Source organism: Natator depressus, chromosome 4 (assembly GCF_965152275.1).
Source record: "Natator depressus isolate rNatDep1 chromosome 4, rNatDep2.hap1, whole genome shotgun sequence".
Lineage (NCBI taxonomy): Eukaryota > Metazoa > Chordata > Testudines > Cheloniidae > Natator > Natator depressus.
Genome location: NC_134237.1, coordinates 63,338,464 through 63,353,537, shown reverse-complemented (window position 1 = coordinate 63,353,537; position 15,074 = coordinate 63,338,464). Strand labels below are relative to the sequence as shown.

At 39.4% G+C, this 15,074-nt stretch overlaps 1 protein-coding gene across 15 annotated transcripts in view; it reads right to left on the bottom strand.

Annotated features, from left to right (window-relative positions):
• The window catches only part of RAPGEF2 (Rap guanine nucleotide exchange factor 2), a 286,669-nt gene that overhangs the window by 96,111 nt on the left and 175,484 nt on the right, over positions 1-15,074 (bottom strand). For 2 of the 15 annotated variants that reach the window (XM_074951077.1, XM_074951078.1), the window contains exon 1: positions 9,794-9,947. The exons of 10 other annotated variants lie outside the window; for them this stretch is intronic. In XM_074951077.1, coding sequence (XP_074807178.1) covers positions 9,794-9,853 — 60 coding nt within the window. In that variant the 5' untranslated portion in view covers positions 9,854-9,947. Of the gene's footprint in view, positions 1-9,793; positions 9,949-10,647; positions 10,814-15,074 lie in introns of those variants that run through there. 3 more of the 15 variants (XM_074951076.1, XM_074951080.1, XM_074951074.1) reach the window with 3 other exon arrangements.

Below are 15,074 nucleotides of genomic sequence, written 5' to 3'. Positions count from 1 at the left end.
CTGAAGAGTCTTGCTGCTATAATTCTGTGTGCACCTCTTGGTAAAGCAAAGTGAACCTGTCATGGAATGTCAGGAGGAAAACTGAAGGTCTCAGGGGGTAGAGTACTGCCTCTTACACACCACAATTCCTGCTGTCCATAAAGGTTCCTAGTGCTGCTCCCTTACCCTGTCCCCACTGTGCTGAACAGCTTCACTTTTTAATAGTTGGGGTCTCTTCCCCTATTGCTACCATGAAAGAGCCTGTGATCTGGACTTATTCCTATGTAGGCAGGGTTACCCATAAAGGTTCCTAAAAACATCCCCAGTTTTTTAAACGGATATATATTGGGCTATTACTGGGCCCCAACTTCTCTTTTTAAAGTGAGAGTAAAAAATAAAAATGAAGATAACCACCCTTAACTGTCATTTAAGAAGATTTCAAATGTAAGACTTACAAGATTCCATGGCAGTAGTTTCTAAAAGAAACTATACAGCATCATAAGAAGAATCAAAATGTAGTTATTTTTCTATTCCTCTCTGACCAGAAACCTGAACTTTATTTCTCAGAAGGTATAAAAATAGGACCAAAAAAAAAAAATCTTAAAGGCAGACCAAAAAAACCCTTACTTAAATTTCTTTTGTCCGGCCCCACTTCCTTTAGCAAATGAGCTCAGATGGACTGTGCAACAGGCAGGGATAGACACCCATGTTTGGGACACACCATAATAAGAGCTGTGGCAAAAAACAGTGTTGACTGAACAGTCTGGAATGAAAGAGTTAAAATTTGCCAACTTGTGATTTTTTTGAAAAAAAGTTCCATCTAGTTATCTGTAGAAATTTGAGCCCCGCCCTGGTCAGAGGGTAACCAGAAGCAGAGCAGCACCCCTTATGGGTGTTGAAATACTTTTGGCTGCTTACTTGAGAAAAAGATGAAGGACTCAAGAGCACAGTTGATACAGGTGGGTGAGGAGGAAAAGTGTCTGAGAAGGGTTCCCAGTGCGGGGGAGGCCAGCCTTCGAAAATCTGGGAACTGAAATTTAAAGACCAAATTCCACTCTAACAGTGCTTCTAAACACAGCACTGTGGGTTTTCATGTTTATTGTATTTCAATAATTAATTTACCAATCAAATGTGCTCAGTTTACAAATACAATTTTTTTTCTAACTGCCAGCCCCTACATTCTGAATGTAGGATCAGTCTCCCCAACTGTGTTCTCCTTCTCAAGTGTCATCTCCTGTAATAAATGTTTTGCATGTCAAATTAGGCTATATTGACACCTGTGTAACTCCCAGAGCATTCAACAGGTTTGCAGAAATGTGACAGATTGGAATTTAGTAAGCAATTCTATTCATGGTGTAGAAAGATTCCAGCTCGCACACTTGGCTCTACAGGGCTCAAAGAAGCAAAAAGCAATAAACTATTTTTAACTCTAAAGCAAGCAGACGTGACTGCATACACAAAAGGACCAGACCTGCAAAACAGCATGATGTAATTTATATATCCTCAACTTTTCAGAATTGAAATACGCTTTCAACTGTTCTTCCCTGCAGTAGAGTCACAATATTAGCGTCGACCTTAAACTAGTAAATCCAACTCAGTTGTGTGTCCAAGTGGCTTATGCAGTGCCCACAGAGACTGGAGCTTGGAAAAGAGCAAGCTGGGTGAGACTTCAGACATGAAACTGAGGATATAGACTGAGTGCAAGAAATGGCAGAGATTATATCCAAATCTTTGACTGAGTATGTCTGCTGTTTATTATCCGTTACCAGAAGGATAGTCTACAAGTGCCGAAAGTGCACTTTCTGTAATTAGACTGACAAGAGTCAAGGAGATCAACTTCGTACTTCAGAATAATTTCCTCTGTGATCTTAACCAAACACAAACATGTGATACTGGCAGATAGTTACTTGTATTGTTAATATCAAGCATTGATTTCTTGAGCCAGACACACAACAGCTTCCTCAAGAGAAGCCAGCCCTCCTTAATGAAGGCACTGAATCTCCACCAGAAGTGGACCCAGTCCTTCTCTACTGGTTCTCTCTAGTCAAGGACATGAATCCAAAGAAGAGGTGACAAGACGAAGTGCTTCTACCATCTCTGATAACTTATTGAACGTTAGTGGTCTAAACTCAGTTAAAAAAACCCTGACGTTTGTCCTCTCAAATGTTTTCTCCGCAACCAAAGCAGCGCAGCCCAAATCTACACAATTATATACTGTTGGACACAATGAGCAGCACAATAAAGGTTACAACTGGTCACTGAGTACTAATTACAGTCTGGTGCTGTGGGTCACTTAATACTTTTGTTGCAAGAAAGAAAACATGGATGGTTTACAAAAAGATGCTTTAGTTTCAAGATAGGGTCAAGACGATGCATTACCAGGTTCATATGCTGGAGATCATCTGTGTAGATCTTTGTAATACAAAATGTATCATCACACTAGTGACCAATATTTTGTCATTAATTCTACAAAGTGAAATGTATCAGGTGCAAGATATTTTCATCACGGCTAAATCCTGAAATATTCATATTTCCCAATTTTCTCTTCTAAAACACTTAACATTGACTCTGTTCAACACAAAGTATCTTAGACTTGTCATCAAATACTTGTAGATAATGAATTCTGGCAACAATTTGTGTTTCAGCACACTTAAATGCATTATAAGCTTCTAAGCTGCACAAAATCCAGAAAAACTGTAACATTACTCCCACTAACCGCAACATCTCCAAATTGAAAAACAGATTACTGAGAAATTCACAGAAAGACTTCATTTATTATGTTTTACAGAGTAAGCATTTTACCTATACCTTATTTTCTACAGCACTACCTGGGGAATCAAAAACTTAAAATCCTCATAGGCTTTATTAAAGAATTCTGATACCCTGAGAAACTTAGTTATATGAGTCTGACATAACCAGCCTATTAAGTGCTTATTATGAGAAGCTAGGTTCCAGCACCTTCAGTAAAATTAGTGAAAAAGCTGACAATGAACATTCCTTATACTAAGAGGCTCGTGTTACAATTTATTGCCTTATAATGTGCTAGTTAAGAAAATATTTATTGTGGAACACGTACTGATTTCTTTCCTGATAATCACTTCTCTTTGATGAACATTAACAAATTTGGACTTAAGAATTTCCAATGTATAATCCAGGAATGACAGAGATGAGGTTAATATAGTATAGATATTTAACCAATCCAAGTTTATAACTCAAATATGGTTCCTCAATGGATAATTTGTCAAATTATGAGCTATACTACATTTTGATATACTGCAGTTCATCACGTCACTGATTCTGCAACCAATTCACATGCCCAGTAAGATCAGAGTTATGATTTTTCAGATGTAACAATGATGCAACATGATATACGGTATACGAAGAGTACAAACCTTTTGACATGTGGGAAAATGAATAATTAGAAACTGAGACACAAGACTTCAGCTGACTAGTGGCTGCTCTCATCTCTAACAGACATTCTGCTGCTTCAAGTACATAGTCTTTAACTGCCAGTTTTATTTGCTGGTACTTATTTATCCTGTACTTTTTTTTTTTTTTTAAAGCAGAAGACACTTCATTTAATTTTTGCACTTGGGCTTGTGATCTGCTTTTGTCCTTATTAACCTGTGCAACAGAAGCAAATTAAGATAGGCAATTACATGCTGAGGGATTTGATTTTCAGAGGGGATGAGCACCTGCAGCTCAGATCAACTTCACCTGTATTTGCAAGAATAGTAGAACCTCAGAGTTACAAACACCTCCGGAATGGCAGTTGTTCATGACTCTGAATAAAACGCTATGGCTGTTCTTTCAAAAGTTTACAGCTGAACATTGACTTAATACAGCTTTGAAACTTGACTATGCAGAAGAAAAATGCTGCTTTTAATCATCTTAATTTATATGAAACAAGCCCAGAAATTTTCCTTATCTTGTCAAAAAAAATTTTTTTTTTAATTTTCCCTTAATTTTTTTTAGTAGTTTACATTTAATACAGTACTGTACTGTATTGGCTCCCCCATCTCTGTGGCTCCCTGATTGCGTACTTCCAGTTCCAAATGAGGTGTGTGGTTGGCCAGTCCGTTTGTAACTCTGATATTCGTATCTCTGAGGTTCTACTCAGAAATTAAGCCCGATGTTTCTACAACTTATTAACCATCCAGAGTCAGCCTCTAAGACAGTATGCTAGACTAGGTGGACTTCCCATGTAGGCCCATTTCTACATTCTGAATACTGAAATATATACGTACAATAGTCACTGTGTGGGAAAGATGTGAAAATATCTAATCCACTGTGCATTCTTATAAACCTGACTGCTTAGGAGCACTTAACACCACTGGATTGGCCATGTATGATATTATAAGAATGGCTGGTAGCCCCGCTTATTATTAAGGTAGCCCAACACTTCCCATTATAAGACTGTTTTTAGTTGCTTATATCTTTGCCAAACTTTTAACCATTTTGCCTGAAATGCAACATCTGCCTCAGACTGAATTTTTTTGGAAATTCAGTCAAAAAAGTTCCGCCATTTCCAAGAAAGAGGCTAGGGAAAAACACATTGTTTTGCCCATGTTAAAAAATTCTGATGACTTTGTACTTAGAAAGCTCTTACACCTCCAATGCTCTGAATCAGGAATGTGAAACTTGGCAAGGGATGGCCTTTATGTCAGAGATGTGCCCATTGTTGCCCTTGTAAAAACCCACCCACATTTAGCCAAGTTATAAACCTTTGTAAAATCACGTTATAAGCTTTTCAAAAAAAATTGCAGTTTGCATATGTTCAGTAGAGACCTGGATTTTCGCAACTAAAATTCCAAGATTCCATCCTCACTGAGTATGCTTCAGACTCCCACAGCTCCTAATGTTGACCAGACTGCACATGTGCCATCATGACAGAGCACATGAGCATGCTCCAGCCCAGGGCTACAGGGGCAAAGCCAAACCTTCCCTGTTAATTGCTGCACCAGGCCAGGGTAGAGCTAGACACCAGAACTGAGTGCAGGGAGACAATCTACCATGGGCTTTCAATAACCCCCTGCTGCCTGCCAGGAATGTAGAGGAGGAAACCAACCACTAGCTAAATCCAAGACTAATTTCATTGGCCTTAAGAGAGAGACTATTTCAAAGTGAATATAAGAGATGGATAAGAATAAGTGGATGGGACCATCCAATCTGGATGCATTGTTCAGTTTTTGGTGGTAAATAAGAGATTTGTCAAATACACAAAAATATCCACAGCAAGCCCCAATGCATATTTCATTGAGATGAGCAAATATCAACCAACAGTGATAGCTACACTGTGCAGCAGAAAACAATAGTGGACCTTACTGAACTTTTTTAATGTTCAGGTAATAGCTAATCCATGTGACCACATGATTATACTGCAATTCTTGTCCTCTCCCCTTCATCTCATACTACATCAGTCATGTATTACATACATCTTGTTTCCAGAAAAGTGAATGTATGAATAGCCATTTCTCCTCTAGCATTAAAAAGAAAGGTTTTCCTTTCCTCTGCACAGTTTTGTGTTTAAATCTGATTAATATATGTGCTAATCAATAGTCTTAAAAGAATGTACAAAATTAGAATAGGAAATAAAAATTCTCAATTGACACAACGCTGACTAAAAGACTCTTTTCATCTCCTGACTCAATAGCTCACTCTCATTCCTGTAAAAATAACCCATAATACCCCATATTAGGATTTCAGATCCACGCTCTGGTGGACCAAAAGAATGAGGTGAGTCAGATGCAGAGCTGAGGACCTCACAACACTCTGCCAGTAGCCCCACCAGTTTATACCATGCACCTCATATGACTGCAATGGCTACACAATCACACAAGGAGAAAACAATTGAGCTAATCTGCCAGTGAAACATGCCCTTCATTACTACATTGTATTTCAAAGCAATAACTTTTATCCATTATTGTGCACACAACTCCAGTGTATCCTGCAATTCATGAGTTAGTCATCATGCATGAACAATAGTGTATAAATATAATGGTTATTTCATACCCCAGTTTTCATAGGAAGATAGGAATGGGCTTTTTGACCTTAGTTAATAAAGTGTTAACATTCCATAGTTAAACAAAAAACAAGACAGGGAAAAGATAAGGTTCTCAAAGTGACATTTAAATCACTCACATTGTACATGCTGTATATATTTACATAAACTATGTTTAACAGTAGATGTGTAACTAATTTCCAAAATACAATATGGAGGCAGCATGGATAAATGAGCATTATATGAGAACCTTAACATTTGCATCCCTTGATTTTTTGTTTAAATACACAATCTTAACACTGAATTATTATTATTATTATTATTGCATTATTATTAATATTGTTTTGCATTTCCTTGACTTTTAAAAAGAAAACAAGATACATAAAAGGCTCATGGATTCTAGAATTTAAGTGACCTGAACCAGATTTTGTAGTACACACCTAATTTTGATTAGTTCTAGGGATTAATTTTCATAACTCACTGATGTATGCAGTGTAGTTGTAGCAGTGTCAGCCCCAGGATATTAAAGAAACCCAGCTTCTGTTGGTGAAAGAGACAGAACAACGTTTTTAGCCACACAGAGCTCTTCTTCAGAAATGTAAAACCTGCACAACACTTTCAAAAGGTGAGCCTGCAAGATGGAATTCATAACTCTGATAGACACTAAAAATCATGGACTGAACAGACACACTGAATTTATGACCTATTGCCACATTCTGTAACCTGCTACCCCCTTTTTTTTTTTTGTCCTATGACTGCAGAGGTGCTACTGGGCCACCCTACCTGGAATGGTCCCTTAGAGTATGTGCTAACTACGTATGCTGAACAATCTGTTCCACCTTGCATTTAACTGTAACACTTAGCGTATAGCTACACTGCAAAGAAAAACTGCAGCTGGCCCGTGACAGCTGACTCAGGCTCCTGGGGCTTAGACTGTGGGGCTATTTCACTGCAGTATACGACTACCGGGCTCAGGCTGCAGCCCGAGCTTTGCGACTGTCCCCACCTCACAGGTCCTAGAGCCAGGGCTCCAGCCTAAACCCAGAAGTCTACACTGCAATTAAAAGGCCCCTTAGCCAGAGTCAGCTGGCATACTGCAGGTGTCTAATTGCTGTGTAGACATCCAGACTTGAAGAAGAGCTCTGTGTAGCTCAAAAGCTTGTCTCTCTCACCAACAGAAGTTGGTCCAATAAAAATTATTACATCACCCTGTCTAATAACTCACTGTGGCAGAAGTGATAAATTTGAAGCTTTGTGTTTTCTATTAATTTCGGTATTAAGACATTTTTCTGCAGCAGTGGGCTAACAGAGCAACAATACATCTGGAAAAGTAGTAACTATAATGGTAGGAACTAAGGGTATATATCTACACTGTTTTAAAACCATCAGCAGCAAGTTGGAGCCCAAGTCCAAATGTCTACACAGTTACCTTTAGCACCATTGCGTGAGCCTGAGGCTGTAGATCTGTACTCTGAGACTTGCTGCCTCGGCTTTTAAAATGCAGTACAGACATACCCTAATTTAAATTCTTACACACAGAGCTAAATCCTGTGAATCGATGAGACACTTGCACTGTGCCACTTGAAAATTGTTTGGGCAGGTCAAGCTGGGAAAGAGTACCCTAGGATGTCACAAAGGGGATAGGGCTTCTTTAATATGACATAAAATTTTGGCATATGCTAACAGGGCCTGCTCAGCAGTGATTTTTCAAATCAGAACATTTTCATATTTATTTTACTCTCAGATCCTGTCGCCTACCAATAAAAATTATGTGCATTTTTTTTTATAATACCAAGAAAAAAATGTGTATCTTGAAACTTTGAAGTTCTTCCCCCCACCAATAACTCACTAACCAGTTTTGAGATTTTCCCTCCTGTTTTCCAGTGAAATCACCTCTGAGCTGAGAACAATCATGGAAAGTTTCAACCCAAAGAAGAAATGTTCATGTTATGAACATGTGACAAAGACTTAAGCTTACATCAAGGCTTTCATTTTAACTAATGCTTTTGTTAATACAAAATATATATATAACCTTGGACTAGGATTATGTCACGAAATATGATTCTTCTAATTTTACATGCATATGGTGATCTTGTTAGAATCTGATTTATCAAGGTATCATTTGAGGGTTTAATTTCTCACTCCTATTTTCAATTTTAAAAATTATCTAGAATATATTCCTTACAGTGAAATTCTTAATCCATGTGATTACATTAATTTGAAATAACAATATTAGATTATAAGAGAGGCACAATTTATAAAAATTTTGATCTGCAGAATAACAAGTTCATCCTTTTTTTCCCCGCCACCCACAAGTAATGACTGCATTTTCTTTAGACTCTTACTCTATTTCTACAGCATATCTAGAGCCTTGAAAGAACATTCTTAGAGGGAGAAGTGGGAGGAACAAGGAGACTAATGAAGATGAAAACTGAGTGAACACCAGCACCAAACACAACGTTATCATTTTCAATTCGATTTGTAATCTTACAAACATCCTCAATCAGGCCTGGTAGAACTTATTTAAGAGGGAGAAGTAGCTTAGTCTCCGTGATATTTCAATCTTTTCATTAGTATCAAACTCTTTAGCGCACCATGAACAGCCAAGAGTTTGGTAATGTGAACTCCTTTATAAGGAGAATGAAACAAGACCATTAAATTAATTACACTCAAGCTTAACAGCATGAACCAATATAGTTTTCAATAGGAGGTTCCACACTATGTCTGCTACATACTTTACGGAAGTCTATTCAACTTTTTGTGAGGCATTTTTAGATGAAATGCTTAGAAAAGCAGAAATTAAAAGTCACTGCATCTTACCTACATTGAATGTATGAATAAAATATTTCCATATAAAGTTCCTCCCATCACATCCTTCCAGGACTTTTCATCTCTAAATGGGTCTCATACACAGTACACCACTTCTGTGTACTGTATATTCTACTATATTACATACACATGTATGTCTATACACGTTCACACTATCTGTAAAAACCTTTCTAAATTACTGAAGAGACTGAAAATTGTACTGCATAAACTGATAAAGCTGTGTGTATTAAGTAACAGCATTAACTGTTAGAAAATTAATTAAAGTTTCCAAGGTTTTTCTTTTATAAGAACAGTCTACCAACTCACATTTTTTGACACCCGAGACTCAGACTCGTAAGAGCTGCTGTTCTCACAAACAACAAAGAGTGGTTGCCGATGGGATTACAGCATGGCAAAAGTGTAGCTGACTCATGGGATCAATTATAAAGCACCAGTACTTATGGCTTTTGTTCACTCTAAATTATTCTGAATTTTCACCAATGGTTTTACATTTTTAAGCAATTAGTGGGATGACCATATTAGACACATTACCAAACTAGTTATTAACGCATCCTCCCATGCTAGAAAGCTATCACATTCTAGCACCACACACTACCGATCAAGCTTACCCCCACAATCTCCTAAAATATAGGTCACTCAGTATACACCTGATGTATGCTTTTGAAAAGTTATGAAATACACAAGTGAAAAGTTGAAATAGAATGTTTATAAGCCGCAACCAAGACAACTGTCTTAACATTTTTTCATTTAAAATTAAACAATTTAAAAGAATCAAGTGATTTATGTCTTTTCTAAACAGTATGAAATACAACCATTTAATAAAAATTTTAATATTGTCACAGGTGCAACTTTTTTTTCCCCCCGAATACCACCATTAAAACTGCCATCATTAAAACAGATCAGCAATAAAAGAAGCAGCTCCAATTTAAAAGCAGTTAACTGTGACAGGTTATTGATAGAACAAACAGAATTTGCAATACTTACTGAATGTTTCTCCTGCTGGCCCATAACTCCATGGTTAGCTGGGATCGCTAGTGGTTTCATAATGAAGAAACATATGCTGAACTGAATTTACACATCATGTACCAATTTTTCATGGATGGAAAGTCACCCTCTATAGCATTAAATTACAAAAAGAAGGGGGGGAGGAACCAAGCTGGAGCTTAAAGTGTCACTACCACTAAGCTCAAAAAACCTCTCACACTTGTAATACAGAAAAGCAATCCAAACAACAGCGTTCGTCTCCATTTTTGTAACACTGAAAGTCTAAGCATGTCAGGATGTAGGGAGTCAGATGATGCCCTAAACATCCAGCATTCTTCCAAGTGAACAAGATCATTCCCTGAGACTGAAGAATGGGAGGAAAAGAAAAAGGAGAAAAAAAAAAAAAAGCTAAAATGGCTGACTGCACAGAGACTCCCTCAAAAAGGCTTAATACAGTATTATATTAGTCAGGTTGTTAGAACCAGCCTCCAGCATTCAGTCAACCATGGTTAATAAACCTGTTTCATTTACAATCACACACACCCCCCTACACAGCACACCCCCAAAAATCAGGACAGAGCATGTGCATAGGGACCTCCTCCCTGGCTGCTAATGATGCTGACAGAGTGGTGACCAGTGATCTCTCAACTCAACTAACCAAGTTTGCACAATTAATCTTAGCAGCATGACACTGATGGACATTTAATTTCATGACGTCTGACCCTCACACTCAAGGCAAGCATGTCTACTACCGAGAGTCAGTAACAGAAATACAACACAGTTACACACACAAAAACCTAGAGAATCATGAGTCTGAATGTAATATGCCAATATAATTACGTTATTGTGCTTACTTTGGAAGACCATGGCTGCAGGCAGTTGGCATAGCAACGCACAAGGAAAGCCATTTCCTGGGTAGAAAGAATGCTTCCTTTTCTAAATAAAAAATTCCTCTTAGGATACAAACGGCATTGCTGCTTCCTCCAGAAAGCAAAGACACTGTAGTCTGTCTCTTAACCTGCACAGACAGGCACTCTCAATGCAGTTCTAGTGATGTAAGTCGATTTCTCTCCCTCTCTCCCTCCCTCTCCCTCTATACATGGAAATTTCGACTCAAATGGAAGACACATTCCTTGAGGCTCACCCCCTCAAATACTTAAACCATTTCACTCATTAAGGTAGAGATGGACAAGTCAGATAAAGTAACAAGCTCTTGCCTGTATTATATCAGCTTCTGTAGGTCAAGCAAGTCCCAGAGGGAAGGAATCCACTGAGTGCTCGCTCCAAAAGAGTATAACTGAAGACAGGGTGGGAATAAGGAGCAAGACTTACTTCAACACAAGCTCTAGACTAAATATGATTTTTCATCCAGGTGAAGATAAAGAAATGTGTTAGACAACACCTTCTCCTTCACTCACCCAAACATAAAATTGCTGCAAAGCTGTGAAACATCTCTGTCGAGTATTTATAAACAGCACCCTTGACAAGCTTTCATGGATTTTGAACCGTTTAAACACTACTCCAACTCCAAATATCTTTGGACTGTTATAGGTAAGATTCTGAATTTTCACAAATACCAACAACCACCTTTTTGAAAATAGATTATACTTCTATATGGAAATTGAGTAATTTCCATTAAAACAATGGAGTGAACAATCCAGGAGATATAAAAAGACTAACTTTGACAGTTTCAATCATGTACATGGTGCATGAAAATTACATTTTAAAATGGAGCAGTTTACCCAGACACTCCCACAGAAAACACATTACTTCCAGTTTTATATCTGCAGCATCATGCTACAGAGAAGCTATAATGCAACAGGGAAAATACTCAAGCAATAAAATAAATGTCATCTGTGTACAATACAAATTTTTGGAGGGTCACAAACTGATGACAGTGGAGACCGAGCCACTGCCAACAAACAGAACCTGCTACTCGACCATTAAGCTGTCATGTTGCTAGAATTTGATCTATGCTACACATTTACAATAGATTCCTTAAATCAGAGACCACCATTGATGAACTAAACAAAGAACTTTTTTGCTGCTGCTATTGTAAAAAATATATATAAATATGCAGTCTATGAAGCTAAAAGCTATTAAACATGCATAAACACACATGAAAGATGAATCCTGAAAAATATTAACATGTACTTTACAGCTGTCTCCACCAAAATAACTCACCCTATGTTAATTCGTCTAACTTGCTACATAGTGATAATTTTCTGTACTGACGCTGATTGTTGGCAAATTAGGCTAGACACTTAGTGAAAATTAAGTTTAATAAAGAAGGATTCTGAGGCAACGAAGAGCCACAGTCTATTTTTATAACATTATTTTAGGGAAAAATTTATTTAATATCAGGCCGTTTTTAAAGGGAATATATTTACCTTTATGGGCCCATTTAATACAGCACACATCTCCTTGATTTTCTAATACATGCTAAAAGCAATTCTTTTAAAGCTGAATTATGTAAGTTCTTCTTGATACAACTCTATTTTATAAACAAATTTCTGCAAAGGGAAAAAGTGTGGGTATTTATAGTAATTTGTAAATGACCCTAACATTCTTCAATAATTGACTAAGAATTTTAAAATGTTAAATTTAAGTTTCATTCTCGCAAATGCCGAGCATGGGCAGTTGTAAATGAAGTTCTGCCCACTGATACTGTAAATTATCCATTTTATGAAACTTATAAAAAGTAAAACAAGATTATGAAGTAAAGCAAAAATATTACTTCTCGTCAAAGTAATTAAAGAACACTTTTAGTTTGGCTTGGTGGCCTTGTGGTTAGTGCCAAGCACTAACGTGAGTTTGGTGTTTCAACTCCTGGCTAGTAGGTGATGGGAGTTCTGCCAAGGCAAAACATTTCATGCCTAGGTGGGGAAACAGTGCACCAATCACCGCAGCTTGTTATATATTAAACTGTACACGTACATGGTACTTTATTATCTGACTTAGCAGCAAAACTGATGGTCCTCAAAAGGAGTCCGCCTAGCCATCTGTGGTAAAACCCTTGAGAGAAACAGGAAAATATGAACAGAACAAAAAAGTTAGAAGGGTGGGAGAAAGGCAGGGAATTCTCAGACAACCATACCACCCCCCTCCATCTTAATTATTGAAAATTACCTGGTCACCAACAGCAAATCTCCACTCTCACATGAGAAAATAAAGCACTGACTTTATAGAAGGATGGGAAACATAACAACCTAGCCAAACTGACACTTAGTTACTGAAGCAGTTTCAGTAGCTAACACTTTTATGAATTGCAAACCCAATAAGACTGTCTCTTAAATTTGACAAAACCTGTGCCACCGCCCTTGCTGTAACTTAAACTAATAAAACAGTTGTTTACTGTTTCATGTGCAGGGCTTTTAACTATCTTTGGTAGTTACTTTGTTGCTTAACATGTATAAAACATAAGATATCAAGCCTCTTGTTTCTTTCTCTCCCTTCCCCAACCCCATCTCCTGAATATTGTCCGCACCAGGCTCATGTGGGCCTCCACTTGGGCCTGGGAGCGGCCCTTGATTAGCCAGTCATCTAAGTACGGAAATACTTGCCTTTGCTGCTTCCGCAGGAAGGCTGCATGCACTTAGTGAACACCTGAGGGGCTGCCAAGAAGCCTAAGGGGAGGACAGTAAACTGATAGTGGGTGTTGTTGACCACGAAACCTAGGAACCATCCGTGGGATGGGATTATGGACACATGAAAGTACGTGTCTGTCAAGTCGAGGGTGGTGTACCAGTCCCCCGGATCCAGGGAAGGAATAATGGAAGCCAGGGAGACCATGCGGAACTTCAACTTCTTTGTGAGTCTGTTTAGGTTTCGCCGGTATAAAATAGGCCTGAGCCCACCCTTGGCCTTTGAGATTAGGAAATACTCGGAGAAGAACTCCAGAGGGACCTCCTCTACAGCCCTGAGTTATCGGAGCGTTTGCACCTCCTGAACTAGAAGCTGTTCATGAGAAGGGTCCCTGAAGAGGGAAAAGAAGGGTGGGTGGGAAGGCAGGAGGAAATAGAATTGAAGAGAATATCCCAATTCTACCATGCTCAAGACCCACTGGTCTGAGGTATTTGAGCCCAGGCATGGTAGAAATGGGATAGATGATTCACAAAGGGAGGGGAAGGATCCAGGAACTGAACTGGTGCATCGCCCCAGGTGCATGTTCAAAAGTTTGGTTTGGAGGCTGAGGGCTGCTTTGCTGTGCCTTGGTCCTGATTAGAGAAGGACAGAGGACCTCCGCCTATTACTCCAGCACTGCTTCCTGCTGAAGTCCTGCCTAGGAGGAGCTGTGTAGAAGTGAGGGGTGGGTTGTGGCTTAAAAGGCTCTCTTTGGGGGGGCTGGCATATGAAGCCCCAGGGGACTTCAGGGTTGCCTGCAAGTCTTTCAGGCTGTGGAGCCTAGTGTCTGTTTGCTCCGAGAAAAGCCCTGAACAGTCAAAAGGCAAGTCCTGGATAGTGTGTTGGACTTCGAGTGGGAGTCCCAACACTTAAAGCCTTTAGCTCCATCTCTGGAGCTATCACAGTTGCCATCATCCGGACTGCTGAGGTCCACCGAGTCCAGGGAGACACATAAGGAGGTCCTCACAATGACTCTGCCCTCCTCCAGGACAGCCACAAACTCCAAGCATGAGTCTGCCAGAAGTTCCTGAAACTTGGACAGCATGTTCAAGCAATTATAGCTATAGCTGCTAAGGACTGCCTGCTGGTTGGCAACATTAAGCCGGAGTCCCCTGGTAAAATACACCTTCCTACCGAAGAGATCCAGCTTCTTCGCCTTTTTGGATGTAGGAATCGGACCCAGTTGTCCCTCCCTTTCTTTCTAGTTGGCCGCCTCCACTACCAGAGTACCCGGCTGAGGATGAGTAAGCAGGTGCTCGTACCCCTTAGAGGGCACAAAGTATTTCCTCTCTACCTCTTTAGCCATGGGGGGGAAGAGAGAAGGGTGTCTGCCACAACACCTTAGGGGTGTTATGGATAGTCTTCATGAGGGGCAAAGCCACCCTCAAAGGACCTTCAGGGACCAGAATGTCAACCATATCTGTCTCCTCTGAGACTTCCTCCACCTGCATGCTTAAGTTTTGAGCCACCCTCCTGAGCAACTCTTGGTGTGCCCTATTGTCCATGGAAGTGCCCACCACTGCTTTATCCAGGGAAGATGTGGAAGATGCCCCCAGAGGCACCAGGTCTTCCTGCCACTGGTTCGCAGGGATCCCCTTATGCTGAGCGGTCCTGGTTCCTGGGCCTATCTTGGTACCTGCCCCGGGTCCCACAGCAG